The sequence below is a fragment of the Anguilla rostrata genome, chromosome 5, assembly GCF_018555375.3.
Source record: "Anguilla rostrata isolate EN2019 chromosome 5, ASM1855537v3, whole genome shotgun sequence".
Classification (NCBI taxonomy): domain Eukaryota; kingdom Metazoa; phylum Chordata; class Actinopteri; order Anguilliformes; family Anguillidae; genus Anguilla; species Anguilla rostrata.
This window is the reverse complement of record NC_057937.1, coordinates 49009248-49036402: the sequence shown is the minus strand read 5'-3', so window position 1 is coordinate 49036402 and position 27155 is coordinate 49009248. Positions and strand designations below refer to the sequence as shown.

Below are 27155 nucleotides of genomic sequence, written 5' to 3'. Positions count from 1 at the left end.
TGTGCCAAAAAAATAAACTTTGATGTAGCCTGATCAGTTTCTTCTTTCGCTGCAACAAAATGGCAAGCACATCAAAATTTTCCATGTCCACGTATATATTTAAAACCGATCGGAACTCTTTCAAGACAATTTTCCACTTTCCAGAAGAATGACCAAAGAGTGTATGGTTAATCAAAAAGACAAATCATACACAATACAGGTTTATAGTACACAGGGAGTGATATGTACAAGTCCACACTGAGCAGAGGTTAATCGCACTATATGCACCAAACACTAAATATTACAATTTCTTGACTATAAAAACAAAAAAGTATGTGAACATTAAAAGCAGTAATTTTTGCAGTTCAGTTTTCCTCACTGGGATAGACCTCAGCTCTACCCACCAGACTACTTCTCTTTGCAGAAAATGGCCTTCAGAGGGCCGTATCGCAGCTCTCTGCTCAGGAGTACCGTCAGCCTGGGCTAGGGCTGGAGCAGTAGGGGCTGAAGCAGTAGGGGCTGGAGCAGTAGGGGCTGGAGCAGTAGGGGCTGCAGCAGTAGGGGGCTGGAGCAGTAGGGGCTGAGGCAGAGGGGGCTGGAGCAGTAGGGGCTGGAGCAGAGGGGGCTGGAGCAGAGGGGGCTGGAGCAGTAGGGACTGAAGCAAAGGGGGCTGCAGCATTAGAGGCTGGAGCAATAGGGGCTGCAGCATTAGGGGCTGCAGCATTAGGGGCTTGAGCAGTAGGGGCTGCTATCAGAGCTGCGGTCAGCGTGGTCATATCGGAGCCTGTACATAACATTGCATGTGACCTTCTCTCTAAGTGCTGGCCGTCCCTCATCTGCTCACCGCGCACGCTGTCAGAGCGAAGCCATTAAGGGCCGGGCTGAGCAGCTGACACGGCGCGCGGGGACCGGGGCTGCAGTGCTGACTTTGAAATGCCGGACCGCTGCAAATGCGAAACATGAAAGTGAATGCGTGTGACTGTGATCACTGTTCGCCTTTTTTCCCCCGCTAGCATACCCACGTACAAACTGACAAATATACACACATGAATGCATGCATGGGGGCACACACACACACACACATGCATACACACACACACACACACACACACACCATTTGCTCTATATTTTAAAGAAGGTATTGGATCAGGCACCGTTTAGGCACCATTTTAAAAGTTTGTATTAGCACCGGTATCGGCAAAATCTAAAGGATACCCATCCCTACCCAGACAGTATCACATTCTCTGCGGTGCTACAGTCGACTTGATTGGCAGTATGTTGCATGCTCTGAAGTCTTTGAGACTGAGTGCATCAAATTCTTAGTGAACCTTAACTAACTTCATTGACATCAAAGCATTTCTGCAGCAGCAATGGTGAAAGAAGCAATTTCATGTATAAAGTGCTTCTCCTGAGCTGGATATAATAATTTATACACTCATCCACTCATCAACATTCAAGCTGTTAATTTGTTGTTGTCAAGCTCATTGCTTTTACTAGTTCTGAAATGAACTCATTAGAGTCCAGAGACTTCAAAAAAAAGAGTTAAATTTACCCAACGCACCCCATCCGATTGAAAGACACACTCCAAATGCCTTCCTGTGAACACATTCAGTTCTGCCACTCAGTGTCCTCTGCGTTCATGGAATGTCCAATAGTGATAGCTAACTATAGCTTCCATGGCAAATTGAGCTAAAGCAGTCTTCTCAAGAACGGTCTGGTTCACTCTCAGAAATAAAGGTAGATTACAAGTATATTTCTGTTCTTTTAGGAGAAGATTCACTTTGAAAGTTACAATAATGTTTTACTTGGGTACCAATAAGTGACTTTTACAAGCAAAAAAAAAAAAGAAAATGAATGATCAAATCTATGGCTAGGGGTACATTTTGCAAACCTATGGGGTACCAACTTAGAGACAAGTACCTTTTCTGAGGTACTTTTTTGTGCCCTTTTTTTGAGTGTTGCAGGACAAAGACCACAGCTTGAACACCTTCCAAAGTCTTCCAGCCACAGTCTATTTTGGATTCCGTTCAAGTAAGCATAACCATTATGATCAGACCCTTAACGCCAAGGCTAAATGCAACCGTGAATTATTTTCTCCCCCCCCCCATTAAAAAAAAAAAAAAAAAGCTTGCGGATTGAGGTCACCACGGTGAGAACCCGGGCTCCTCCCTGCAGCCAGACACAGCACACTCGGTCATCTGTGCCGGCACTGGCCTGTGATGCAAGGTCACGGGAGCCAACCTCCCGCTATTAAAGAAAACCACATCAGATCTGTCATCCGGAGACAGCAATGGCCACTGAGCTCACAGCCCGGAGGCGGGGGAGGGGGAGGGAGGGCCCAACACCTGCTCTGTTCCCTTTCAGCCCCTGAGGTTTATTCAGCACCTTAGGCCTCCATCTTTCACTCTCCCCGTGTATCCACGCGAAAAAAGCGTCGCCCTAGACTACGTGCAGTCCTCACGTTTCTCACGGAAGCGCTGCTTTATTGTCTGTGAAGCTGAAGCACCCTTGGACCACAGGTGCGGTATCAAAATAGGTTTAAAAATTCCTCTGCTGATTACGGAAAGGGACAGAAAAAGGCACGGAATTTAGAGTCACAGTTATTCACAAGACGATAAATGATGCGCTCTCATTGAGAGTCTATCTAATCTCTTCTCTCCTTTCCCAGAAAGCTATGGCCAGATGTTTGGAGAAAAAAAAACAGACATATTGCACATTTAACCAGGCCAGACACTGCACAAACACTTCTAGTGCTCATTCAGAATCAGTAAAGCATGCTTGGCTAAACCTACTCTGAAACTCATGAGTCAATCACACACAGTAAGTGCAGCGAATGCACCAATGAAAAAAGAGGAGGTGATATTGCACCCTAATCAGCCAATTGCACGGATTTCTGTCTCGGTCCGCAGCGTTCCACGGCAAAATTTGCTTACAAAATAATTAGGCATATCACAGTTTGTGTGATGCGCAAATTAGCTGAGTTATTTAGAGCTCTCTCATTAATTCTATTGAATTCCTCTCAACACGACCTTGCAAGCATGTATTCAGACACACACAGCACACATCCATGCGTGCATCTCTTGCATGAACAGGCACATGCAGGCAAGCAGCGGCTAACATTTCACTTAATGAAGGGCTTAATTTAAAATCAGCCTTTGATGTTTTTCGTGGTAGCGTAACACCTTGTCATGCACCTCCAGTGAGCTTCTGGGAACGTGCTAATTGACTCCCGGCAGGCAGCACCGCTGCTTTGCTGTGAAGACGCGTAGCGTTTGAGAACCGGGAATAACCAGGCACGGCCTGGGACCTCCCAAAAATACACACAAGACACTGAGGGTGAGAGAATGGGATGTGAGACACAACCAAGTAATGAGACACAGGCCCCCAGTGATATACAAAACAGCCCACTGTGAGGTTCTCATCCTTATCACCCCTCAATAGTCTAAAGTGGTGCTTCGAATATCCCAGCCCCACAGAAATATGCAGCTCGAACCGGAACAATACGTTTGATTTGTAAGCCCCAAGTACAGTCAGATGGATATGATGTCTGTCGTCAGCAATTATTAATAGCAAGCTATCATCCAAAATGGCCTTCAGTAAATCGGTTCCGACCACAACAGTAAACAGCCCTCTCTATTTCTACTGTGTATGTATTTATAACATGAACACAGGTCACTGGAGAAACATTGAGCCAGAATTACCATAGAACACTAATCCATTCTGAGATCGAATAGCATCTCAAAGCCCAGTGCATTCATTTACTGTAACACCAGAAATACACATAGCTAAGCTAAATCACATAATACAAAAATATATTTAGATATATTTTTCCGGAAAATATGTTTGGTTTGTGATTTCGTTATCTCTGAGGTTACTTTAAAAAAAACAGCATACATTCAGTGTACACGATACAAAGATGAAAATAGGTCTTTCTTTAAAATGGCATCAAATGACACTGGAATGAAGCGCCAACAAAAAATGTTGGCCACATTAGCTCACACAAAGCGCACATGTACCTTGGTCATTTTTTATTTATTGTGTAGTTATCAAAGAATACAGTCTTTGAAACTTGAGTCTCATATCAAAAAATGAGATTCTGAATGGAGAGCACCAGCAATTCTACTCTATATGAATGTTGAAAGTTTGTGAGACAATTCTTATTTTTCTACTATTAGAAAGAGTGTTTATTCCTCCAACTTTGCTGCTTCAGAGTATATTTAGTTAACTATGGACCAACCTTCAGGGTGAGGACACGGCTAAATATAATTTACTGCTCCATGCAGCCTGTACCTGATATGTATGCAGTTAAATATAACCTTGCAGGACCTGAAGCATGTCTACACATGCAGAACAGTAGCTAGCTGCTCATTCATTCACAACACCAGTCTTTAAACAGTAATTTCATGGTAATAAAAAATGATATCAATATGATCTTGAAAAAAATTGATTTTACACCAACACATACATCAAAGAACATTTCTCATACTATCCATCCGGTGAAGAGTGTGGGTATTTTGCCACCACAAGGGCATGGCAGTTGAATATTTCTTTGATGATTAAATCACAAAGCTTATGAATACTATGTGGTCTGTGGAGGGCGAGTTTTTCCATTCAAAATGTCCTGGCCCAAACTGTTTTTGCAAAACCTTAATAAAGAACTATATTAAAAATATAGCTTTCCCCACTGTAGCCCAGACAGTGGAGTATCGCTAGAGAAAACATGGAGAGATTTTTAATTCACCAGAAAAGAGGCACATGAAGTTTAATTTCATAAAGCTGAAAGGGAGCATGGGGATGTTATTTTATGATTTAACCCTTTTGAGAATCCACCCTTTCTTTCTAATTACGCTTTTCAGTGGAAAGCATGTTTCTTACTTTCAAACCGCTCAGACGTATGTGCTACACTAGGCCCTTCGAGCGAGTCAATTATTGAATGCCGGATTTGGACCTTTGTGTGTATAATGCATACTTTTCTCATCGTTTGTAATGAGATACGATGTAAAATAAATAAATAAAATACAATGGCTTAGCGTGTTTACTTCTGACTGCCCAAGCTAGGGAAAACAAATCCCCACATGTATAAATTATAATAATCTGCCAACCCTGAAAAAAAACAAAAAACTTTTTTCCCATACAGATCAAAGATTGAAGTGCAGACCAATCAATGCCTTTGTCAGTTTTAAGCCTGTTTTACTCACAACACTTCTCACCAGACACAAAGACTCTGTAGCCTTGTCATTTCTGATCTACATGTAGCTGTATTCTGTTCTCACTTAAACACATTTTCCTGATGTATTTCCTTATGATATTTAATCATTCACCACTCAGTAAATTATTCAACATTAAGTTTGATGATTTGAATAACTCACACGGGATTAGTGAAAAGCTTTGCCCAGTTGCCACTGTGTAGTTACATACAGTATCTTTGTTTTCAGACCTTTTTTTTTTGAGATTCCAACTAAATTCTGCCTAAAAAATCACAACATTCAGGGGATAAAAACTTACATATTTTACCTCTACTGAGGACAAAAAAGATTTTAAAGGCTGATTTATTCATATAATGCTAAAAATGTTCTTGGACAAAGAAATGAGCCATTATGGTTGAGGCCAGGAGGCACTGGAAGATTATTTGTTTGTCACATATGCAGTCTAGCTAAAAAAGACTTCCACACCCACTCTCAAAATCATTTTAACCAGCGAAATATAATTTACAGAAGAAAGGGGTACTATGGCAACTTACCTACAAAATGACCATGCAAACAAAAAAACATCCTAACACCGTAAAGAACAAACACACAAAGAAAAAAAACACACACACAGTTATACCCAAACACACACGCACGCACACACACACACACACACACACACACACACACACCTGGCTTTCTGTTTCTCTCTGAAGCTAGCAACAGCATGTCTGAGAAGCGGCGGTTAGAGCATCACACACACAACTCATCCCTCCACACAGCGCCTTCGCATGCGAGACAGCGAGAGGGAGCACCAATCTAAATGCATCTAAATGCATGCATGTATTTGCCTATAGCTTTAGGCCATATGTGACTTACGTAATGTGCGGTAAACACTGCAAATAATATGCGATATACATGTTTATGAGAATCACTGATAGAATGATGATTTACAATGCAGAACGAAGGCCAATGTTCTTGGCGATGCGTCGTCATTACAGGAGAACACTCTGTTTCACTCCAGCAGACAGCCTGAGCAATCAACAATATCCATCATTACAGCCATCATTCAGGCACTCCTGCCTACTTACAAACACAAAGTCACATGTTTACATGCAGCAGTATTTTCCATTATGAAACAGGTAATCGCAGAATTCGCTGCAGCTACTAATGAAGCCCATCTCCTAACACTGCTTTGCTTTTGACGCTTTTGTAAATGTCTGTTCGTCTTGTCTGTTTGTCTTCTCTTAAATGCTTCCATTTTGGCCAGGGCTCTCTCTCTCTCAAAAAAAAAAGATCCTTGATCTCCAAGAGACATACCTGGTAAAATAAAGGTTAATTAAAAATGAAATAAAACGTGTAAACCGGCAGGTAGTTTCCATTGGACTGAATGGGGGAAACGTCTTTAATGTAAATTGAATGTGATTTTTTGTGCTGTATTAGCCTACTTTTAATTGCTATCAGACGTTTAGCCCCTCTGCACCATGAAACAGTAACAATTTGAATTGTAGCATTTTAACAGCATCAAGGCTGTCTGTGTTCTGCATTCCATCTTTACAAAGCACAAGAGAAACCAGCCAATCAAGGGTGCATGCAGAGAGGGCACTCGGTTTAAGAGGCAGTGACTCTATTATAAGTAAACTATAATCCACAGTTGTTCCTTCCTAGAGTCACAGGCATACACTCAGAAATTTGAACAATGATACAACAGCATTACCATCATTACAGTTATTTGATACATTATAACTATACCATTAATGTGCTTTCAGAAATGTGTTTTGTACCCTAGTGAATAAGACATATAGCACATAAGAGGAAGCTACAATTACTCTAAACATAACATGCACAGTATGTTAGAGGTACTTGTACACATGTGAACATTATTCAAATTATTATCACCTTTGTTGTCATTTGAAGACAGTTTAAAAAGGAATGTAGTGTAACTAGCCTGCTCGCCAGCTGTATTGAATCATGTGGGTCATTAAACACAAAAAATGACTTAGCTTACTAGCTAGCAATTTATCATCCTGTCAAATATGCTAATGCTAGCCATAACTACATGTAGCTATAGTGTAAGCTGAGATATGGACCTCAGTTAGTGTACAGATCTACAACAAGAAATAATTAATTGCTGCCACATCTATTTGAAATTTTCCCCAGACTAAACAGCTATGAGTTTTTATGCAACGTCTTCTAAATGCATATCTGAAACTACAATTATTCTGCATATATTCTGTTTCAAAACAGGGGATTTTGTGTGTGCATGTACTGAGTGTGTGTGTGCATTCATGGGTGTTGGGTGTGTGCAAGTGTGTAATTCAAGAGATCCCTGTGCTTGAAATGTGTGGTTCTGTGCAGTAAAAATGGTTGACAATTTGCCACTACCATGAGCTCTTATAGCCCACAAATAATTATCCTGAAAAGAAGAGGAAATCACCATGTTTAATCAGCACAGCAATTTTAGGAAAAAAACAAGGACCTAATGTTTGTCCTCTGACTGTTTTAGTACACCCAGAGCTGGCTGCTGGTATAAATGGTTTATGCAGTCATTTAGGGCCACAACCACAGAAGGGCCACACAAGTCCGATTTTAAATGTTTTTTCTTTTCTTTCATTTTTTGAAAGACATTTTAAATGTACAGCATTCAGAGGGCATTTCAACACAGTGCTTGCGCTGGTTCCCTGCTCGGCAATCGCAAATTCCCCCACCCATCCCTCGGCGATTGCTACACACAGTACAGCCCCACATCATACTGACAGTGCTTTGTTATGCTGTTAAAATGTAGCGGCCTGTCATAAATCAAGACCTTAAAGAATAAAATACAGCATAAAGGTCACGTGATGACTCATTTCTGTGGCTTAAGTTTAAGGGTAAAACAGTATGTTTTGGTGAAAAATATACTGAAAACATAACAAAGACAGTTGAGAATTTGGGCCTTTGTGATTTCACAACAGATTTTCTTCTAATTATTTCAGTGTTTTTATGATGACATACCAAGCAAGGTTTCCCATTTTTCTGTGATTCCTCATTTTCATATTTATGATGAAGGTAATATTCACTCCACACAATGTAAATACCAGCTTAATTGCAGTATCTCTGGGATAACCGATGCAACACTATACTTACATGTTTGGCCATTCCTCTGTTATTGTCTCATTGAAAGTCAAGCAATGTTATAATGCATGCTTTTTAAAGTTGGTTGAGGGATTTGGAGCAGAAGGCGATCACTGGAATAAAGCAGATCTCTCTGTCTCTCTCGCAGCTTCATGTAAGAAGGCCTACTCACAATTCCAGCCAGAAGTTCAGGCACTTCTGTGCAATGATTTTTAATTATGGAATTACCCAAATACCAATCAGTCCAGCCAGACACCCGCTGTCTGGCACGGCAGGATATGCCATTAAAATGCTCTCAGCTCCCCTCTCCCCCAGCACACATGCACGTATGCGCATACGCACACACACACACATGCATGCACACCCACGCAGCCCCACACACACACACGAACACACATACGCACACAGACACACACGCACACACACACAAGCATGCCGCACACACATACACAAGCACACACACACGTACACGCACACAGTCGCACACACACACACACACACGCACATGTACGCAGCCGCACACACTCACAAATGCACAGACACAAACTTATGCATACCTTCCTACACACACACATATTCATGCATAGATGCACACACAGGGGCTAATATGCAATTATCTGAAATCAAATTCACTCTTCGGATGTAATTTGTCCTGACTTTTGTTAAAGTATAGTAAACTGTTATCCCCTATGAAAATGAAAATTCTATAACACTTCTTGAATATACTGTAGTTATTATTCTCATTCAAAACAACCACTATGTAACATATCAAATGTCAAATGTATTATTATTATTATTTCCCCTCCCAGTCAGTGCACAGCATGTGACTGGTCTCCATGGAGGAAGAGAAGGCATTTGCCACCCTGAAGATCCCCCCTACCGCCTTGACCCTAGAAATGAACTCACACTCTGCCCCCCACGTCCCGGGACAGTCTGTCTGGAACAGTGGGGCCTGCGGTGCCCCACCCTCCATAACCTGTCTGAGGCCTCAGAATCACTCCTCCTCGTCAGACGCCCCACGCAGGCATTCAGAGCACTGTCTCACTCCATATGCTACTTCAGGTGTCATCCCGTGACAGAACATTCTCCTTTTCATTAAAAAATCCACATGGGTTGCCAGAGTGGAATTCGGTCTCTTGTAGAGCTATGCAGTTACACGGCCATAATTCATTTTTGCACACACAGGCAGCTGAGGAATGCAAAAAAACAACACGGACGCGGTCCGGTCCAGCAGATGCAGCCCTTAGTAAGTCACTGCTGGGTCATGGCGGTCCAGACAGGACCGCTGCTCTCTGGCTTTACAGCTGCTCGCCCCCGATTCCGTCGACCAGGGAGGCGGAGGACGAGCGAAAGCGAAGCTCCACTTGGCGGTTTCCACTTCACGCTCGGGCGGTGCGGAGATTCGATTACCGCCGAGAGCTGAACAACTTTGTCTCTCGAGAGGAGCGGCTTAACTTCAGAGCTCTGGCATTAAAAAATAAAAAAAACCAACCGGTCTAGTCGGGTACGGTGGGTAGGAGGACGGGACGTCTTCAGAGAAATACTGTAGATGTTCACCATTCCTGGGTTCGCAGTTGCCCTGAGTCAGCCGTTTTCTTTTTTTTTTTTCTTTTCACAAAAGCGTTAAAGGCAGCGTTTCTGAGAGTTTGAGGCCCACGTGAGACACCAGACAGGTGAGGAGGCAGAGCGGACATCCTGCCGCTTGGCGGCTCTTATACTTCTGCCCACTCTGAACCAGACAAAACGCACAATCGATAATGCCTCTTCTCCCCCCGCTCCCCTTTGATGCCACTTCAAAGGGCCAACGGAGGGACGGGCAGCACAAGGGACGGTAAATACAGCAGGTTTTACGATAACAGCGCCGCCGCGACGACAAAAAAAGAAACCCGTTTCTCTGAAGGAACTTGTTTTGAACTTGTTGATCCCCCGGCCTTGGGTGCGCACAAGCCCACAAGGCCATCCTCACCAGACCCCCATATATCATTCTGAGCAGTAAGAGAACACCACAGCACACAGCGGCCACCGCTCAACTCTATTACTCACCGCCAAATGGCGCCACAGCTGCAGCGTCTGAAACGACCATAACAACAGGGGAAAAAAAGGAAAAGAAAATTCATTTATCTGAAGATCGGTTAATCGCGACGAGATTCGCGCGATGCGCGCGATGTTGAGACAGGTCACACCGATAATAATGTTGGGATCATCATAAAATCAGTTGGCTACTGATGTCCTGAAATTTTATCGTAAAAAAAAGTAATTGATTCAATTATTAAGTTGGCAGATTTTCAAATTATACCAAAATACACTAAATGTGTTGAAATTAAATATGTAGATTGTAGAGAACAGCTGTAAAATGACGAATAAGTATTACACTGAAAAGCTGCATTAAAGCAGTACTTACAAGTATATTAATAAATTATATAATACCATGCCAACAATCCTAAATTATGATCATGCAGCACTAATTTAGGAAACATGCATAAACAAACATCAAACATCATTCACTAAAACTTAGGCTATATTGACTAACAATGACCAGGAGTACATTACCCTATATTAGATGATGTTATATATTGCACGTGATATGTGATACTTAAGAAATAAATGGTGACAAAACACTAAAGGGCACAACAGCATTCTCATCTGAGATTCAACCTGAAGCCTCCTGGCTACGCTTCAGGTTCCCTGACCACCAGGCCTAGGTGCTACCTAAGGAGAGATACTCTTAAGACAGAAGTGTTCCAAAGAAGCAGCAGCTCAGGATTATTGAACGAGTTCCTGATAGCATTCTGAGAGAAAGGATATTCAGGTAAGCATTAAATATGATGGGGTATCACTTCAGATGAACATGAATATACCCCATGTCAAAAACATGTTGTCTTATATTTGGCTGTTCAGATTGAAATAAAGTATTCACCAAAGCAACGATAGAATGGGTGAATCCGACACATGCATAAAGTGGCACGCATGGCCAAATGTTCAGAGAATCACAAAAATGATTTAAAAAAATTATGGAACAAATTATTACATGAATCAGTTCAAAAATGATTTGAAATTTATTGTCATCATTATTGACTACTACTGTAAATCACAACAAATAATTCAGAATGGAAAAAACATGAAAGGACAGAGGACTTTTTGTTGTGATGCAATTTTCAAAAAGATTTTCATGTGTACTGACTACCCTGCTGAGACCTCACAAAACAAACATTATATAACATGCATATGAAAACCCAGAGTTACACCACAGAAGAACCATCATTTTAAACTCCAAACTATAGAGACAACTCTCAGTCAGACCATACTTTCTTCATGATGCTCCTATAAATGGAATGTTCAATATTTTCAAGGGCAGTCAATATCCTGTTATCTACTTCTACACTCAAGCGGGTAGTGTGTTTCACATGAAGAGGTTGAGTGACAGGGACAAATTTCATGCAGTTTTAAACATGTGAAGAAATTATAAGTTTACCAAGAGGTGCAATCTTAACAGAAGGAAACTGTCAACAAACAACAGAGGCAAAACGCATTCCACTTCATTCAAGCTACAGATATATAAAAAATGTCCCTAACCCTTTATCTTCAAAGGATGAAAAAACTGATTAAAGTGATTAACAAAGAAAAGATCGTTGAAAAAAATGAATGTCACACTTATTTATCTATTTGATGTTACAGTATAAAAACCGGGCCTGGTTAAAAACAGACTTGAGTACTATAAAGTCTGCCTTAAAATTGTCGTAGTTGAGCACGTTTTTCAGATCATCTAAGCGTTCTGATCTTGGCAGATATAACCAGTGGACTGATTTTTTTTTAACCTTAATGTGCAATATCATTTTGTTAACCTTGTTAATCGCTCCTGCAATATGAGCAAACTCTGTTTCAAGTGTGTTACACATTATTATTATTATTATTATTATTATTGATACATTATACTCTTTTGTGTATTACCATATTATTATAAATACACTACACACTGCTGCATATACCTTTTTTTAGACTATGAACAAATTATTGCGATCTGGTAGGCACCATACTGAACACACAGTCCTGTAAATCACGGTCCCTACTGATACATATATTTTTGCTGTCGGCCATTTCAAACAACCTTGAATATGTCTGTCTTCTGCATGAGTAAACCGACCAAAGGGTTGCTACGTTTTCAGATGAAACGCATTAGAAACGCGTTTCCTCATTTTCACCAACTCCTGTCCTTTATTAATTCTCAAATTAATATTGGGAAGTTCCACTGAATTTTGACGAGCTGGGGCAGCCAATAGGCATTCTGTAATGAGGGGGATGTTTCCATTAATGGCCATTAGGCCCTTGTGAAGGGTGTGTGACTGTACGTAGCCGTGAGACTGGGGGAGATAGCTCATTGTGATGAAGCAATGGCGTACAGCACAATGCTCATCGTCACGTTTACGCTACACTCAGGAGCCTTTCGTACCAAGGCACTGTGCAAGCAGAGGCTGCTGGACTGGATACCACCAAATAAATGACAGACATGGGAGGAAATAAGCGGGATAACATTCTGAATTAAAAGGAGTTTTGTCCTATGGCATTCCTGCAGTCACAAACTGAAATGCAGCCTTCCTGAAATTACACCTGTTTGATGGGAGTGTAATTCATCTGGTTGGAACCATAAGGATCGTAAATATTTGACCGATGCCCAGGTAGGTTACTGCGGAATGACTGAAGTTACAAAATACAACATAAAATATATTCGCTTCCAGACATATTCCCTCAGTTTTCAGTCATTGTGATCATTTTTTTCCCCCGGCTTCTAGTCCAGTGATCCAGGGTATTTTCCCTGTAGTAGAGAGCTAGTAGAGAGGACTCGGGGTCAGATGGCGTCCTCCAAATCTGCCGCCACTGGCTTCCATGGCATTACACGTCCCCTTCACAGCTGTCTCACTGACAGTTCATCATGGAGATTAGAGCTCTGCCACGTTCACCCATTAGATGAAAGCAAGAGCCCAACACAGAAATAATTATTAATTGATTATGTTAAAGTACCAGTGCTCTGATTCCCTTCCAAACCCACACCAGCTCAACGACAGAAAAAAGTAATTAATTCCATTTAAAATAATAACGCTGCAATAATGCACATGACTACCCCATCATGACTGTTATATTATCTGTTATCCCGTAATCAAACCCTACAGCAAAATTTCCAAGAATTTTTTTCTTGTAATTATGTACATTGATTTGTCGCACACACACGCACCTACGTACACGACACGCGCACACACACACATACACACACACGCATGCTCTCTCAATCTCTCTCTCTCTCATACACACACACACACACACACAATTTTAACTAAATTCAAGGTGGCGGAAATAAAATTCCCTCCACATGACTAATACAAGGGGAAGCAGATGCTCCAGGCTCTCCACTGGAAACAGCATTCAGTAAAATGGTAGAACCCAAGCCTTTTCCCCCCTTCCATTCCCGCCACTTTGAGACTAATGCGTAGTGACAGCTAGCCAGGCTGCACTCCGGGAGAGGGTGGTGTTGGTGGAGGCAGGGCTCTGCGAGGGCTGATGTTATGGCTATAATGATGGTGGTGGGGGGGGAGGGGTGGATTAAGCATGCTCAGTCCAATGTGCTGGATCTACATCGCTGGGACGCGATAAACAAGCACTGTTCCTATGGTGGTGTGTGCACCAGCCCTGGAGCCCAAAAAATAGGTCAGTGGAACACAACAAACCAGTATGAGCCTGGAAAACCCACAATGGCAGCACCAATGCCACCCTTACCACCAGGAATCACACAGGAGACAAGGAAGCAGAGTAGTTCACCATAACTGCTGTCAGAACTGACAGGTCGCCTAGACTGGAACAACAGGATTATGCGTGTGTGTGTGTGTGCGCGTGTGTGTGTGGGTGGCTGTGTGTGCATGTGGGGGTGGGTGTGTGCATGTGGGTGTGTGTGTATGTATGTGTGTGTGTGAGCTAGAGAGAGAGAAAGGATAAAAAACATGCAGACTCCCTCCCCATCTGCGCACACCAACCACCACAGCAGGAAGTTTCAGCTGTCTCAGGGTCTCGAAGCTTGTATTTCACTGGCTCATCATAAAACATACAACCAAGAATACATATAATATAATCTGTCTGAAAATACACGGATGCGTAATACTCTGTCAAAGCAGGGGCTTATTTAATCTCTGCTAAAAGCACTGACACATTAAACACACAGCTGAATAAAAAACAGTGCTCACACTCCCCTTACTGCCAGTTTTATTTGCCCGACATGAATAGAAAGGGAGAACTCTCGCCATCCATTCAAAATTCGCTAACTTCATTACCTCATGGTGTAAAAAACGCTCACGACTCAGGCAGAAAAACAAACTGTGACAGCTTAATTCTGAGGTAATGAACACATTTAAAGAGAGCCGCCTCTCTCTACTCTCTACCCTCCCTCATATCTCTCTCTCTCCCTCTCTCTCTCTCTCTCACTCTTCTGAAAAGATACTGAAATAGACTTGGCAGACTACGAACACCGAAGTCAAGCTCACCCCCACCCCTTTCTCTGCCTACTCCTTCGGTGTCTCCAACTTGTTACTCTACTCTCTACAGCATTGTGCAACAGCATGCAATGACCTCTTACCTTTCATAGCTGAAATCACAAAATACATCATTGAGTTCCAAGTCCATAGGAGAATACTATCGGCAGCGTACAGCCCTCACTGCTGTCTCAGCAGCAGCTGGCTAGCACGGCACCGTTTCTGCCTCAGAGCATGACCACATGAGAATCCATGTGACTGTGATGTCATAATCGGGAGACTCCGCCCTTCTCCCCACCCTCCCCTGCTCTGAGTGGTGCAGTGAGTAGCCACTCAAAAGCCAGTTGGGAGGGATCTGGCGAGGCACCTGGAGCACTTCCCACCGATTGCAGCACTGTGCCTGTGTGTCTGTAGCCAGTAGTCACATAAGACCCTGTCTTGTCTTATCTCTTGAAGAGAATGAAGTCATAACAGTAGCTGTACCAGACATATCTCTCTCTCTCTCCCTCTATCTCTCTCTCTTCTCTTGGAAGCAGAATGCAAAAAAGGAAAATAAGACTTTGTTCTCATTCTTATCTTTCACTGGTATCAACAATATCCTCCTGCCATAATGGGTAAGCACACAGAAGTTCATACATACAGTAATATTGCAAATGCTCTTCTGTGAAGCACTTTGGGCTGCAAACCATTGTATGAAAAGTGCTATATAAATAAAGTGATTATTATTATTATTATGATTAATTGCAAGGGGATGAGAAACACTCCAGATGCTGGAGAACAGCATATTTCTCTCAAGTGGACTGACATCTCTGATACAACTCATAGGTTCTGCCCTCAGAGGCAATGACTGTACCCACAGTTAATTATTCATATTCCAGTAACACTATGTGGGCTAGGCCTATCATTGACAGGTACGATGGTGCACAATCAGAAGGGAACGGAAAATACTGTAGTTGTGAGTAATGTGTTGTCTGGCTGTGTGTAGACTGAGCTCTCGGATGCCATGGCGACTAGGTGTGATCAGCAAGGAAACAGACACACCCTCCATCTCTCTCTCTCTCTCTCTCTCATTCGTATGGTAAGCTGATCAGACGCTCGCCACAGCTGTCTCCCTCTGATAGAATATTCTGGACTTAGCGCAAGTCGGCTCTGGCAGCAGTGGGCCTCCATTTTGAATTTCCATTAATACGCCGGTGTCCCCCACACACGGACGGCCACACGGCGCTTCCTCTCCACTAAAGACAAACATGTCCGTACTGCTGCCGGCTTCGTTTCCAGCCTTCGACTGATGATAATCCTTCCCCCATTTCCTATCCGTTGTTTGCGTTCACTTGTTTTACTTTCCAGTTTTCCTTCGGTTAATTTTTATTTCACTCGATTTCGCAGTGCCATATGCAGACTTGTGCAGGGCGGATATTGTCGGCTCATATCCCTCCATATGTACATTATTGCCATAATTGCAGTGTCAACATTTAGTCAGTGGGCGCTGCCTGCCTGGAGAGAATACCAAAAAAAAAAAAAAAAGTACAAATTTCTGCTGTTTCCATCAAGCAGTTTATGCCCAGGCATGTTCTAGAGCTGTCCCTCAAATCAGGCACTGGGCTGCCTCATCACGAAAACTTCACCACATTCAACTGCTTGCAGAATCGACTCACGCATATGAAACAGCCAAAAAGATCCCAAGTCATCTGTGGAGAAAAAAAAAATCCATACAGCTCTTCTCATCACTATGGCATCAACATAACCTCGCGCTGTGCGGCTGTTAGAAGAGGAAAGAGCTCTCACGCACACAAACTACATGTAAAATTAAATAATGAAGTTTTCTGAGGCAGATTAGACAGCATAATTCTTTTGGATCTCTAAATCATAGGCATATCACACAGTGCAGATGGTGGTGTCCACCACCATCAACGAAGAGAAGATTCAAGCGTTTCACACAACAGAAGTGATGTGCTACTGCTTGCACATGAGTTAAACTATCAAGAAGTACTACTGCATGAGAAAGAGAGAGAGAGAGGGATATAAAGAGATGAAAGGGTATACAGTATGTGAGAGACATTATTGGACAGACAAAACACATAGCTGTGCACTTTACTTGTGTACTGTTCTTCATTCTCTATTTCCATGGGTCCTTCACAAGGTTTGAATACAGGAAGGGTTGAGAGAAATGGGTTCTGGGTGGAAGCTGCATGTATGGGTGGATATTGCATAAGCTGCTTTTGTTTTGGGCCCTGGAGACAGGTCCCAAACTACTCATGTTTATGTCTGGGGCCCAACCGGGAAAAGTCAGTTGAAAAGATGAGGCACACCCACACACACACACACACACACACACACACAACCTTCTATATGGCACCAGATTTGATAGAAATAAACATGAGGTATTTTTTCTTCCTTCCAGTAACTTCCAGTGAAGCTATATGAAAATATTGTGTTTGGATGGCTTACATTTGACCTGGTCGCATTTGCTAGCTTCAGCAATCCACAATCCAAGTGCATGTCTTCTATAGCCACGGGAGCTTGAGAGAGTAGAGAAAATATTGACCTCTTTGTAGGAAAAATCAGTTTTGTGCCTGAAATATTGTAATTACAGAACAAGCTCAATTCACTATCCACTACAACAAAGCATAGATGCAGCGTGAGAGTGCTGGAAAGCAGTTGCACAGGTCATTTTCTGCTGATAGAAAGAACCCAATTTAATTATGGTCCAGCATTCATATTGTTTTAACAATGTCTTAATTTCTGTTTTCCAAAGCACAGTATGCAACCTCCACTTATTTCTTGAAACCCTTAAAAGGGCCATGTGTTTGTGTTGAAAGACGTGGCTGCTTGTGTCCCTACAGTTCAAATTCCTTTGCACCACCATGAAGCATGTCAATGGCAGCTCTGTCTAAAGCACTGAAGACATTCCTATAATTATGCCCACCAACTGTGCAGAGATGACTTTATCTAACGTGTCAGTCTCACAGGGCTGACTCAGCCAGACTCTTCTAAACCACTGACCAAAGGAAAAATGGTTCTGATATAAAATGGATTTGCGATATGTGTTCTGACATTTGTCTTTCATCATAATCTATTAATGACACAGTGTACAGTACGTAGAAAAGCATTAATGCAAATGAAGGAAAGTACTGGAATGGAATATATACTACACACACACACACATATATGTATACAGAAGAGACAATACAACACTTCACAATATATGAGCGGCTATATAAAAATTACCACCATGTTCAGATGTTGCAAATTCCTTTTCTAAAAAACATGTGGTTGTGAGATATACTTATTGTTATATTTTCCAAAAGGTCCACATATTCAAAATATATTTCAGTATGTTCCATTCACATGAGGGTACATTAAGTTTTACGATGCTACATCATAAGGTAGGTGTTTTTAGTAAGACTTTTGAAATGCTTTTCATTAAAATCAATATGGCCACAAAGCCACGAGACCCTGCGGTGGCTCCAGCGGGCTCCGATGCCCTCCCCACACCTGTGGACATTCGCTCCAAATCGAACAATTCATTAACGTTCTACAGCAGGCTTTAGCAAAATGGAGGAGGAAGGAGGAGAGATCTGGCGTTCGGCTCCTTAATGGGTTTGCGGCGGCACTCCGGGGTGAGAGCCGCCACAGCGCAGGGGACCGGCGTGGGCTCTGGCACACAGAGAGCGTCGGTCTGTGTAGCGTTACGCTTCATTACCAAGCAGCTGTTTCCATCTGCGCTACCCCAGGGCGGTTAAACTCTGCCCGTAAATGGAGACGTACTGTAGTTACGGAGCAATCAAGGAAAAACCGCGAGAGAGGCTACGCATCACTCTGCTCACAAACAAAAGCAGGCTCAATATGAACCTTTTTTCAGATCAATCCAAATAGGAAATGTTGACACAGTGACTTCGTCATCAAAGCCGGAATAATTCTGTAATATCCCCTCTCATTAAACCAGTGTGTGTGTGTGTGTGAGGGAGAGAGACTGTGCATGTGTGTGAGTGTGTACGTCAGTGTGTGTGTGTGCGTGTGTGTATTTGTGTGCTTGTGTGTATGCGTGTGTGTGTGTGTGTGTGTGTGTTATGTGGGTGTTATTGTTATTGTTTAGAATTATTTTGTATGGAAGGCTTCTCTGACAATATGCATATGGCCCTGTTAGTGTTTAAAGTGAGGTGATGAGAAAAAGGGTTTAGTCATCAGGGAACATCGGAACCGTCTTTCAAGCTGGAATAATTCCCCAGGCCATGGAAAATTAGCTTTCAAGAAACCCCTGAAAAAATCACAGTCTTACAGTAAAAATATTTACCATTTCTACCAAAAGGATGACAAGCTAATTCCCTAAAAGTTAATTCTACCGGCAATGTCGTTTTTTTCCCCTATTCTCTCTTTTAACGATTGTATTTTACTGTATTAAAAAAATCAAATGCATGAAAAAAATACAAATAATACTAACACATAAACATTTCAATCATCCATTAGCAGAATGCGTGGAAAGAATTTAACTTTAATACAGGGGCACTGCAGAACTACTCACAGAATTTTTTATGCCGTAAAACATTTTGTTATTCTTCCTTCCTGAAGTCTGGAGAGCTGCGATCTCTCGGCGTAGCTTATTCAAGCTTACAGTGCGCGGAGCCATCCTGACTCAAGGCTCGGTCGACCCCAGGCAGACTGAATAATTCACAGCCCAGCATCCCCAATCAAGGCTGTCAGTTAATTAGCTCACTTATTACACGACTGTACTACAACACAGCCTCATAAGGAGACTCTGGAGGAATACAAAATAAAATAAAGGGAAACAGAGAGAGAGCTGAAAGAATGGGCTTTGATTCAGAAAGCCGGGAAGTTTTCCCTGAACAGCGAAAGGGTCTGAAGCATTTTTAAGCCCGCTGTACTCAACCAATCCCACAGACTGACACGCTGGATCAGCCCTGCACCTTACTAAACTCACGCCCTTCCAGGTACACGATAGGAACATTTTTGCAGGAAACAAATTTGATAAGTTGTAAACTCCTCTTGTTCTTTCTCTAACTGAAAACATCAGACGTCCCTCTGAGCTGCAGTGGCTGTTGCTCCTGTTGTTGATGTCGCCATGGTCACCGCTTGGCTGGTTTTAATAGAGCTGGAATGTCAGGGAAAAGGCTTTGTCTTTGGGCATTTGTTTCTGAGACGAAAAGGGAGAGCATAATGAGCTAAATTCAGGCATGGAGAGCCTGAGGAGAGTGGACGGAAAAGAAGGAAGTCAAGTTTGGGAAGGAAGACAATTCTTATACGATGAGGGACCACCGAAATACTTTAGAATATGATTAGATAGATGATAACTAGATGCCTTTTTACTACTGTAGAATCGTGCTTGTGAGAACTGCTACCCGAAAACACACTGAAGACTTGCACATAATAAATAGATACAGATAAATCACTCCACGAGATACAAGTTATTTGCACACTGCCCATCCAGAAGTTCACTTATATACAACAGCTTCACACTGATGGTTTATTATTTTTTTTAAAGAGTCTACCCTCCTTATGTATTTTTTACTTTATTCAGACAGGGGCAGAGCAAAAAGGATCACAGATACAGCTGAGAAAACAGAAAGAAAGTGCCATAGTGGTGCATCAAACTGCCAGCAGCATGGGGCAGGGTTCATACATGGGTGTGATTTGAGTTTCCTAACGGATTGTGCCACACACTGATGATTTCTTATTGAATTTCAGAGCTAGAGAGGGTCTGTATGGCTTTAGCCACATCCATGGCAATTTGCGGACCCGAACAAGCGGCTTTGAAGGCGGTTGCGCTGACACACAAAAACAGCCTCTCAGACACTTCTGCTTTGTCTGTGCGAAAGGGCTTAGTCCACCACAGAGAAGAGCTACCACCGTGAAGCACGGCTATCCGAATTCCAATTAACTGGCAACATTCCGCCTTTCCCCAAAACCGATCCATCTTCCACAAAAAAATGAAGGTGATTAGAGGGGCCCCCGAACCGCCTTCTTTCAACAAACTAGGGCGGGTCGCAGTCTCTGCAATAATTACGGTCATAACCAGGTATGAGAAATTGATAATGCGCCTGTTTATTCTTCACGGGAAGCGGGAAGTCATTGAGGAAGGGGGGTCGCGATTACACTTTCTTTTTCCCGGCGCGGGCTAACTCCGGTAACAGTCGCGTTGGATGCTGGAAAGGGCAGCAGGCGAACGTGGCCTTTCGGAAGAATTTAACAAATGAACTTCATTACGGCAGACCATACGAGGCAGACCCCCTATAGCGCGTGATGCATTGCTCTGACACAAAGCCCGCGTTCTCTCCTCCCACTTCGCCGCTATTGAGTTATGTCAGCGGCGGTGGGAGGGAAGCATGAAAAACAATATAGTTAACCTTCTGGCTGTTGTATGATCTCCCACGTGTTTGTAAATATACGGCACTTGTCTATTCATTTCTAAAATACTTCAAAGCAACATAAGACACTGCTTAACCCACGTAAAAATCATATGTAGAATGCATCACAGGAGAGCAAGCAGCACTTCGCACCTATAATAACACTTGATTGTTCAGTTGCTCTTTGTTTCTTTATAATGATCTCGAGGGGAAGTTCAAGCAACTGAAACTCAACGCTGCAACATAACCACATTTCCTCCAGACAGCCAGCGTCCAAACACACGGGCTTATTGTCACTGGGCTCAGACGGCGCGTTTCTTTAGAGCAGTAACCGCGCTTTGATTTACATCTCTAAAGGACTTCGCTCGGGTAAGAATAAGCTCGCGCGGCAACCCGGGGAGACTCGCCTGTGATCAGTCAGCTTAATGCGGTCATTTATTAACATTACGGCTGTCAGGGAAAGAAATAACTTTTCAGGGGATTGTAGTACTGTTTAAAAAAGGAGGGGGGGGGAGGGGGGGAGTAAAACAGACGGCTCGCTGCGGGGAGCGCTGTCCGCGCAAGATTGAGGGGGGTCTTCAGGCGGTCCGGCGCACGTCGCGCGGCGGCTCCGCTCCCCCGGCCTCCGTCGGGCCGGCGCGGGCGCGGGCGCGGGGGCCCGGCTGTGCGCCGGACGGGGCCTTCCTCGCGGCGCGCTCCTCCGCGCGGTTTCGCTCGTGACTTATGAGGACGCCTCCGCCGCGGCGCTGCGATTCATCACGCGGGCCGCTCCCCTCTCTCTCGCGTGCGCGCGTCTGTGTGTGTGTGCGTGTGTGTGCTCTCGCATTTGTAACGCGGTCCGGCGAGGAGGGGGCCTGTCAGGACGCCGGGCTTCCGGAAAACCTCTGAGCAAGGTAGGTCACCGGGAGGCCTCGGAGCCTGGCCCACTTTTAGTCTTTCAGAACACCTTTAAGTTTCCTCCAACTCGAGGAGCCGGAGACAAGGTGAACCGGGCAGCGCCTCACAGCACCACCCTTATGGGCACACGACTGAATCACAAGCTTTTCTTTCCTGTGTTCAGAAGAAAATGAGACTCAAAAAGAGGTTACAAAACAGAATAAAAATAGTAATCTCAATAATTACTTTTTTTTCTGTACACATTATCTATGTACTGTATGTAAAAACACAAATAATTCATGGGTTTTCAACTTTCATATCATTTTGTCAGGTCTTCAAAATGTTTCCCTGCAGAAAAAGTGTTATCTGGACATTTTAACAATGTAGCTGGAAAGCTGTGGTTTGGGGACATGGTATAAAAAAAAGTGTTTTTCAATTGCTAAATTTCAATTACACAACTTTGAGTTCTAAGTGTTGTAGAGAGGCAATTATGCTTTGTGCCACTGGAAAGAACATGAGGTTAAATGGTACGTAGAAAAGCTAGATAGCAGCCGGGGCTGCATACAGGCCATTTCTATGTGGCAGCTGAAGCAGGCTTTTAAAACTGACAACTGTCCTGTTTTTTTATAATTTATTTTCCATACACATCATTCAGCAGCACCTGACATCTTTTTACTTCACTGCGTCTACTGTAGCTTTGCAGTATGTACATGCGGCATAGCCTGCTTCACATTAAACCACTGCAATAACTGGATCACATAAAATATATGCATTTGCAACAAACATATTGGATGTTTGTTTTAAGTTATTAAACAAAAACCAACAGAATTTCACTGAAGCGACACAAATTATCACATTAGGTACAATCAGCAGCTCATGGGTGACTCTTATTTAAACTGGTAGGCTTGTTATTCATGCAAATCTATCAAAGATAAAGTTCAGAATAGCTATCAAGTAAAGTTTCCTATCATCAGCTACCCCCAGAATACTGCAATGAACAAACTGAGCATTATATGACGCTGAAGAGCCCTGTATATCAATGGCAGCTAGGGTGAGTCACCCTGTCCTTCACGACAAAGTGCTATGAGGTCCTTGAAAGTGATGAAATGTGCTATATAAATGCAATTTATTGGCAAGTATCCTTTGGCCTCACAGATAAATTATTGTTTTTTTTCCCTCTTTTAAAATAACAGACGAGGGCATTGCGCAAAGTCGCAGTAACGGTGAAAAAGTGATGATTCTCTGTGGATGAATCCCTTCAGGGTAGAACAAAACAGTGGAGACGGTCCACCTCACCGTTCGATTGAGTAAGACCCTGCTACACAATTACATTACATTACATTACAGGCATTTAGCAGACGCTCTTATCCAGAGCGACTTACACAACTTTTACATAGCATTTTTACATTGTATCCATTTATACAGCTGGATATATACTGAAGCAATCTCGGTTAAGTACCTTGCTCAAGGGTACAACGGCAGTGTCCTACCCGGGAATCGAACCTGCAACCTTTCGGTTACAAGCCCAGTTCCTTACCCACTGTGCTACACTCCGTCCGATAATAAAAGCAAAAGCAAAAGCAATAAAAGCAAAACACACCGATGCCTCCCAAGAAACCCATATAACAAGGAGCTACAGAAATAAAACAGCTGCTCACCACTGCCAAAGCACAAATGTTCTTTAAAAAAAATACAGCAAGCAGTTCAGATTTTTCCATAATATTTAGCCAGATTTCAGGCCAATTCAAGAAGACTACATTTTATAATAGCAGCAAAACTGGCAGGGACGGGGGAAAAAGGCCGGTCACGTGAGCTATGTCATATAAATGAGAGAGATTATCAGAAATAAATGTAATCCAATTCCAGTATAATAATGTAGACAATAGCAGGCTCTTGCTACTGTGTGGATTGAAAGATTAAGCACTCATTTCAATGTACATATTTCTCATTTAATTCCAGTGGATTAGATATATAAACTGTCCATTTGAAACCAAAACCCCAAAATTGAAGAGTAACATTGAGAGGTTGGCCAGTTGTTCCCCCTTGACACAGTAAGTCTACACCATCTTATACTGCGCACTGTTCTTGCGGCAAACCATCTTTGGAACTGCGAAAGGAAGGGCGCTCACTCATCACCAAATACTAAGAAAACATCACTAATTGCCCAGAAGGAAATTGCTCAAATTACACAGGAAGAAAATCTGTCAGTATTAGGACATGTTGGAAATATATTCTGGGAATATTGTGAGGACTTGTGTTTGCAATTACTGGGGCTCCTGGTGAATTACCTAAATCCAAGCATAGCTCAGAATCGGATTGCAAAGTTTACTGAGAGTGCAGTGAAAGACAGAAGTAATGTGGTCTGGACTTGATTTCATCAAATACATTCAATCACAAAAATCTGGGAGATAGCAGATTGGTCAGGTTGTGCTATAGCTTTAGAATTACAGCATATAGTTCTACATTTTACAGTATTTACTATGTAGTTCATAATTTCAGAACTGTAAAAATATTTTAAGTTTTTAATTTACATTTTAATAAAAAGTATCAGAAGCCAATATTGAACAGTGCAAAACATGCCCAGCTAGCATGTAATGTAAAAAAAAAAAAAAAAAGCTAGCAATGGAAATTAATTTATTAAGTCAAAATTAATGAAGCAGAATTGTGTTTAGTTCATTATTTAAGCATAACCAGAGAGAATGGCAGCATCCAGGCTGCATTACTTATTTCAGGTAAGAAATGAGCTTGATCTTTCAAAGTGAACTAACCTCCAGACTGGCCCGACGTCATTAGGGAAGTTACCCATTAATCACACCGGACGCCAATTTAGTGAGATGTTAATTATGCTGGAGGAGCCTTGAACGAGAACAACACATTTATAAAAAAGGGGGGGAGGGGGGGTGAGTACGGAGATGTAGACAGAGGATGGTCTCACTCCCTTCCTTTCTTCCAGAGTAACAGACCGGCCGTGATGCAGCAGCAAACCCTCAGGTGTCTAAGACCCTAATCACACAGGAGTGTGAGTCCCTATTCTGTGTGAATCTTATTTATGTATTTTTATTGAATAGTGGATCATCTGGGGCTGTCTCATACTCATGATGGACTCATAGAATGTTTCTGAGGATCTTCCTGCTAACACACACGTTTCGGAAATGTCCACAGCCTGCCGTCCCTGAGGAGGAGGGTAAAAGGGCGTAATGTCCTCTGCCCTCATTCACACTCTTTGCGTGACAACCACAGAGCATGAATGAGCCTATATGTTCTTCAAGACAAACGCAGACAAGCACACGCGTAGACACAGACACACAAGTAAACAAATCGCCAGTCACTGCATAACTGGGTTGTAGACTTGCAAAGAAACAGAGAGGGATAGTGAGAGAGAAAGAGAGAGAGAGTGTGTGTGTAAAGAAGAGAGCATAGGAGACAGAGTAAGAGAAAAGGGGGAAAGGAGAAAGGGCAAGGTCTTTGACATCAGTAATTAAGTTCTTGGTGTCTCTCTGCCCTTACAGAGAAGACTCATGCTCTCTGTGAGTCTAAACATCATCTCCTGGCTTCGCCCTCCGCTCGAGGTAATTGATTTATGGAGGGGGTAATCAGGCGGCGAGCTGCACAGACACTGCCTCTCTCCCAAATGTCACACAAGTTAACAAAGCACACAATCTATTTCATGGGCCCAGCTTCCCTTTAATGGCCGCCTGTCACCCAGTCATTCGTCTCCGCTGCCCCGACTCCGTTCGGCCATCCCTCCATAATCTGCTCTCCGCTGCAGCGATCATGAAACAGCACCCATCATGCCTTTCAGATCACGGGTTTCCTCCGCGGTTCGTTTGCCCGCAGCTCGGCGCGCTCGGGGAGGGGAAATCAGCAGACACGTAACGTTTGTACGCGGGCGTGCAGCGAACGACGCGCTCAACGTCGCTTCGCCAAAGCGGCTCGCTGTACGTGAAATCGGCCGGCTTTGTATGAGTCATTAGATAAGATTACATCTGAATAATTGGAATTCTACATATTTATTATTAGCCAAATGACTTATGCATAATTCAATTTCATGTAATTTCATCAGCTCTTTAATGCTCGCTGTCATCGCCATGCCTTTCATATCAAACTACCACAAAGCTCTGGATATTAACCTCATTTGTGTTTGTCGGGGCATATGTAGCAATTGTGTCAAATAAATTCTGAAGTATAATGCTCGAGGTACTTTCACGTATTCTGTGCTACTCCTATGAAATGTCAAATAGACGTGTGCTCATAACATCAAAGGTTCACAGCAAACACTTGAGTGTGTTGTAGTTTGTGTGCTGTGAGAGGCATGAATTATTTTCCATTTTATAAACTCATATGTTGCCCCTCTGCTAGATAACATTGGCCTTTCAAGCTAAGTTGACTGTTTAGCCTCCAATTTAAATGCTGTCAACTGCCTGGCACCTGGTCAACACAAAAATCTGCTCAAAAATATTTTTTACTTATTTTTGATAATAATACAATAATACCAACCCACACAAAATGAGCACATACACATGCACACACTCACTCACACAAACACACAAAATCATGCACATAAACACATTCATGCATGCACACCCATGCGCACGTCCACACACACATGCATGCACGCACGCACACCCACATTCACACCCACACATACACATTATGTAGAATACTTCCTGTTTTAGCTGTTATTACCGTGGTAACAATACAGGGCACAAGTTCAACTCAGTCCAGTCAAAATAAGAGCGGACAGTGGAATTCTCCCCAGTATTACCATTGGAGCAACTGCAAGCTGACGTGATCCATGGCACACACTGCATCCGCACATGACAGCTTTATTTAGACAAACTGCATCAAGGTCTGGAGTGCTCCAGAGAGACGTGCGTGTAAGGATAGCGGCTGAAACAGGTAGCAGGATGGAAGGAAAGGTGAAAAGCCTGTGCTGTAGACTGGAATACAACGATGGTGCAAGGCCATATTTCACCCTGCTGTGCATCTGAAACCCCTCTCAGTCACTGGCTTTCAGAACTATATGAGAAGATGAGCAGTGACCTCCGTTTTTGTCAAGCTAGATTAATCAAAGGCACCATCACACGCTGACATCAATATCTAGTGTCGTGTTTGAGGCACACACA

General features: G+C 42.8%; 1 protein-coding gene across 2 annotated transcripts in view; it reads right to left on the bottom strand.

Annotated features, from left to right (window-relative positions):
* Positions 1-27155, bottom strand: part of LOC135255516 (nuclear receptor ROR-alpha A) — a 215793-nt gene that overhangs the window by 38292 nt on the left and 150346 nt on the right. The window contains exon 1 of one of the 2 annotated variants that reach the window (XM_064336798.1): positions 14896-15054. The exons of the other annotated variant lie outside the window; for it this stretch is intronic. Within the exon in view, the coding sequence (XP_064192868.1) occupies positions 14896-14926 (31 nt within the window). The 5' untranslated portion in view covers positions 14927-15054. Of the gene's footprint in view, positions 1-14895; positions 15055-27155 lie in introns of those variants that run through there. 2 annotated transcript variants of the gene reach the window in all.